The sequence below is a fragment of the Cibotium barometz genome, chromosome 58 (assembly GCF_041138505.1).
Source record: "Cibotium barometz isolate CiBa-2024 chromosome 58, ASM4113850v1, whole genome shotgun sequence".
NCBI classification, from domain to species: Eukaryota; Viridiplantae; Streptophyta; class Polypodiopsida; order Cyatheales; family Cibotiaceae; genus Cibotium; species Cibotium barometz.
In genome coordinates this window covers 34,523,339-34,528,801 of record NC_141103.1, presented here as the reverse complement: position 1 = coordinate 34,528,801, position 5,463 = coordinate 34,523,339, and the positions used below count along the sequence as shown (strand labels likewise).

The window sequence follows — 5,463 nt, the reverse complement described above, 5'->3', positions numbered from 1 at the left end:
TGTAATGTCAAAGTGTAAAGTGAAATTTTAAAAAATAGATATTTTTTCTCTTTAGTGCAAGCTAGAGCCCATTTTACACATTAACTCTTGCCAACAGTCGCACAACGAGACTACAAATTTAATACGCCGTCGTTGTTTACTCTTGTAGATAGATCTATCATGGATTACTTGTTGACAGACGGTTATTTATATAAAAAAATGTTTTTAAGTGTTCAAAACCTCTAGTTGTTATCTATCTTCAAGATGTTCAGATAATCACAATCACAATCACAATCCCAATCCCAATCCCAATTCTAGTAACAATGTGTAATCGAAATGACAATCACCTGCAATAAATAAAGGTATAATAATTAGCATAACAACACTCACAATTGTAGTCATATAAAGCATAAACAAGCACAATTCTAGTCATAAATGTGTAATTATATTCATAAGCATAATGATTATATTATTATTAACAGGAGCTATCATATGTGCATTATGACCGACCACGCTTCTTCTTGCATTTTATAATATGATTATTTATGTATGGAACCCTCAGCCGCATAGCAAGATGGGGGCAGTCAAAAGGGTCATCGGGATAGTAGGCAAGTGGGTGGTGTTGCCTTCTTTGCCCCCCTCTTTAATCCCTGCAGCTAATGCCGCCATAGCCAGCCTGCTTACCAAAAAAAGGAGAGGAAAAAAAGGGTCTCTTTAACGCCATAGAAAGGCTGCTTTATCAGAAGCCTTTCTCTCCTTGTTTGCCTCCGTAAAAGCCACAGGCTCTGGGAAAACGTCATAGCCAACCCCCACTTGACCACCTTCACAGCCATCATGCTTCTTATCTTTCAGAAGTGATTTGCTGCCTTCCCACCATCGCTTTGCTTGGCAACAAGTTTCCTAGTTTTTGAGGAGGAGGTATGGGCTGTTGTTTCCCTTTTTGTTTTGTAGAAAAAAGTTAAGCAAAATTTGTGAATCACGTGCACAGTGATTTATGTGTGTGTGTGTGTGTGTGAGAGAGAGAGAGAGAGAGAGGGAGAGAGAGAGAGAGAGAGAGAGAGAGGCAAGATGGGTTCTGTGATTCATTACACAGCCATATAAATCCTTCAATGTGAGGATGTGTGTGTGTGTGTGTGTGTGAGAGAGAGAGAGAGAGAGAGAGAGAGAGAGAGAGAACCTCTGCAATTTCACACTGTGGGAGGCGTTTGCACAACTTCACCTTGCAGTTTGCACTATGGCGATAATCACATCTTGTAATTTTGGGCATCCCCTTGCCCCACCTTCCCTATATGTGTGTGTGTGTGTGTGTGTGTGTGTATTTGCAAGAGTTCTCACATTTTTCAGTTCAGATTTTGGGCTTATTTAAAACTCATTGCAACTTGCATGCTCTGGACTGTTAGCACTTTGGGCCTGCTGGAGTTTCTTTCTGGTGGTTCATTTCACACTGATAATCAGTAAGCCTTTTGCAGCTATGGAGCCCATCAGATGGCCTTACTTCGATCCCGAGTATGAAACTCTAAGCCAACGAATCAACCCTCCTAGGTATGCTTGGAAAAGACTGGATTAGGCAGTATTATTATGAAAGCACTGGAGCAGAAAACAATAAACATAAATTCTCTGTACATAGGGAACTTTAGTAACATTAGGTATGGTTTCGAACATTTCATGCCGTATCATCAGTTGACAATCAATGTATATTTCGGGGCATTTTTTATTTGTGGGAAGGGTGACATATAAAATTTACTTCGATTGGCATTTTTTATTTGTGGAAAATTTGTGTAACGTGTAAAATTTCACTTTTCAAGGACATTCAAAAACAGCCATTGGATGAAAATTTACCTTCTCATACCGGTTTCCTCTCTCTGTGAGACAGGGTGGTCATAGACAACGAGTCTTTGGAAAGCTGTACTTTGGTTAAGGTATGGGCTGACTTATTTCTTGTGCTATATTCAATGCCTTTTTTTTTTGTGTTCTTGTATTTATTCTTTTCTGCCCGATTTGGCTCACATTTTACACAAGTTAAAGTTGATACACATAATGCGCACATGCACTATCTATGTATATGCGTACTTATAAGTTATGATGTATACATACATACACACATACATACATACACACATACATGTATGTATGTGTGTATGACGTATACATACATACACACATACATGTATGTATGTTGGGCAGTGAGACCACTTTTGTTAAGGACCTGCCAACAATTTTGTGTGTATTATACATGTTTATATTTCTGTAAAATGTGTTATTTCAATAACGAATGCATGTGTCTAAAATTTGTTATTCTCCTTTTTATCAGTATGTTGTAGTTTCATTTCAAGAGAACTTAGCTGTACCATTCATAAAATGTTATTGGTGGTTGGTCCCTCAGGTTGATAGTGCAAACAAGCATGGAATCCTACTAGAGGTTGTTCAAGTCCTTACAGATCTCGACCTCACCATATCCAAGGCGTACATATCCTCGGATGGCAGCTGGTTCATGGATGGTGCAAACCGACACATTTCATACTCCCTTTTTGAATGGGGATTTTTGTGATTGGCTGTTAATTCATTTTGATTTCCTGTTTACAGTCTTCCACGTCACCGATCAACTTGGCCGCAAGCTCACGGATGAGGGTCTGATAGAATATGTACAGCAGGTTGCACCATCTCTCCCTTTCAGCCCTCTGCACATTAAAGTGGTAATGTCTTTCTCAACTGAATACGCCTTATACTCTTGTGCATCTTCTTTGACAGTCTTTGGGAGCAAAAAGGGCACCTGTAAACCCAGAAGTGCAGACGTGTTTGGGTCGAACGGTGGGTGTGCAATGTATAGCCGAGCATACGGCCATAGAATTGATTGGCACAGATCGGCCCGGCCTGTTTTCAGAGATCTCTGCAGTTCTCACAAATCTTAACTGCAATGTAGTTGCTGCGGAGCTCTGGACGCATAATGCAAGGGTAGCCTGTGTGGTGTACATCACCGATGATAGCACTTTTGGCCCCATCGAAGACTCCCAGAGGCTTTCATTCCTGAAGGAGCAGCTCCGGAATGTTCTGAGAGCAACAGAAGATAGAAAAGGTGTGAAAACAGACGTTTCTATTGGTCTGACTCATACAGATAGGCGGCTTCATCAGATGATGTTTGCTGATCGGGACTATGAAGGCTCTGACCTCAGCTCCATTGCACACTGCGATCCGAGGCCACAGATTTCGATTGAGAATTGCAAGGAGAAAGGCTATTCTGTTGTGAACATTCGGTGCCAAGACCGCTCCAAACTACTCTTTGATACTGTTTGCACTCTCACAGACATGCAATATGTGGTGTTCCATGGAACCATAGACTCTGATGGACCGAAGGCTATACAGGTACTCATCACCACTCACTTGTTCCTATGCACTCGTATGCAGATTTTCTCAATTTTGCTATCCGAAACGATAGCTCTGCTCACATATGACTTTTTTTACATGCACAGGAGTATTACATCAGACACATGGACGGGTGTACCTTGGATACTGAAGGGGAGAAACAGAGGGTCATCAAGTGCCTTGAGGCAGCCATTGAAAGAAGGGTTTCTCAGGTAATTAAAATCCTCACCACTCCATGAGGCTGCAGGTACTATGCAGTTTTTTGTGCTTACATCTTTCTAATGTGTACCAGCCTTTGCAGGGTACAAGGCTTGAGCTGTGCACGAGTGACAGAGTCGGACTGCTGTCGGAGATCACGCGCATCTTCCGGGAGAATGGGCTGTCCGTGACACGGGCAGGGGTGAGTACGCAAGGTGACAAGGCGATCAACACATTCTACGTGACAGATGCATCAGGAGGTCCTGTGGATATGAAAACCATAGAAGCCATGCGGAACGAGATAGGGAAACAGATACTGCTTGTCAAAGACGTGCCCAAGCTTGAAAGGGCTTCTTTTTCCAGAGATGACCGAGACAAATCTGGGTTCTCCTTCGGAAACCTTCTCAAATCGCAATGGGAGCGCCTCTCCTCAAATCTAAGCTCAGTCAAGTCGTGATCTTGAGAGCTCTTGTATAACAGGTGTAGGTGTAGGTAGGGCATGCGTTTCTAGCTGTGTACAAATGTGCTGGCTTTGTGGGCATGTCCTTTTAGTCCTTGGTTAATGTTATGTTGGTTTCACGTTGGGTTGGGACTCTTGTTTTCCAGTACAGTATTTGGTTTTTTCTTGTGCAGTCATGCAGATTTAAGCCTGGTGACTTATGTGACTTGATTTTGTACACAGTATTATAGGTTTTGGTCCATTAGTTGTATTTACAATGCAGAAGAGTCCTCCATGCCTCTCCAAGTAATAAGATAACCATTGCATTTAAGCATTGTGCTTTCAAGCCCATCACGCGTAAGCATGGTTGCCTGATGTAAGGTGAGAAGCAAGGTGATGGAGGTTAAGCGTGATTGCAGTAACTCATCTACTGCATGCACTATGTGCTTCTCTATTGAATATCTTTATCAAAATCTTTTTTTATATATAAAGGCCTTGTCTTTAAATTCAAGCTAAACCCGTGTTAATGAGTTCTAATGCCAAAGTAGTTGCCTTCTTTTAAGACTAAACACTCTAGGAAACATGAAATGAAGTATAATAATGCTATTACTTTTCATGGAAAAACACTGGAATTTTGCAAGTACTAATCCAGGCTCCAGATGTAAGCTTACAAGGTTTACCAAAAGGACATGAACCTTGTATTACCTCCTTAATTTGAAGCTTTACATTGTACCATGGCTAACACCAACCAATTTCTTTAAGGATTGTATGTCACCTTTGTGAATTGTCAAAGGATTGATGGTTTTGCAATCTCATTCGAGTTATTGGGGATACTTTAAAACTTAAAATTTCTTATTCTTGACATGAAGTGTTTGGTGCAAAGGTAATTTCACTCTTTTTATCTGTGTTTACCCCGCCTGTCCTCCTACTGCCCACTTACTCCAGGCCAGCACATTGCCCCCTTCCCCCCCCACCACTGCAGCAGAGGCAAGAACCCCTTGTCGCATCAAGCACAAAGAGGAGTCGCAGCAGAGAGAGGAATCGCAGAGTAAGAACTCCTTGTCACATCAGGCAGAGAGAGAAGTTTGCACAGATTAATAATTTTATGATTACTAAAATAAATAATTTTATGTATCGCTAAATTTATGATTGTTTCAACTCTCTCTCTCTCTCTCTCTCTCTCTCTCCCCACACTGTAGCCTCACCACGATCGGCCTTGTCCCTTGGGCGACCACGACCCTTGCTTCGCCTGGCTTGCATCTCCTCCTGCTCACCACTTGCAAGCTCGGCTCTGTTTCATTCCAGAAACCCACCAGCGATGAACGTTGTAGGGAGTACAGGCTCAGGCATATTATACAACCGTAAAAAATGGAAGATTTCAAAAATCTTCCATTTTTAGTATGAAGGCTATGTAACAAATGATTTTGGTGCCCTTTTCATATTAATTAATTAATTCAAAGAAACAAAACATTTTGGTGCCCAAAACA

General features: G+C 41.5%; 1 protein-coding gene across 2 annotated transcripts; it reads left to right on the top strand.

The window, feature by feature from the left end:
* Positions 1-502: 502 nt before the first annotated feature.
* On the top strand, positions 503-4,308 carry LOC147606209 (ACT domain-containing protein ACR3-like). 2 transcript variants are annotated; one of them, XM_086792403.1, is made up of 8 exons: positions 503-897; positions 1,449-1,521; positions 1,853-1,898; positions 2,363-2,477; positions 2,563-2,630; positions 2,728-3,339; positions 3,447-3,551; positions 3,641-4,308. In XM_086792403.1, the coding sequence occupies exons 2-8, from the start codon at positions 1,451-1,453 to the stop codon at positions 3,992-3,994; spliced, it is 1,371 nt and encodes a 456-aa protein (XP_086648529.1). In that variant the 5' UTR covers positions 503-897; positions 1,449-1,450; the 3' UTR covers positions 3,995-4,308. The 2 variants fall into 2 exon arrangements, with proteins under 2 accessions (XP_086648529.1, XP_086648528.1); XM_086792402.1 differs by having other exon boundaries at positions 541-897; positions 3,632-4,308.
* The last annotated feature ends 1,155 nt before the right edge of the window (positions 4,309-5,463 follow it).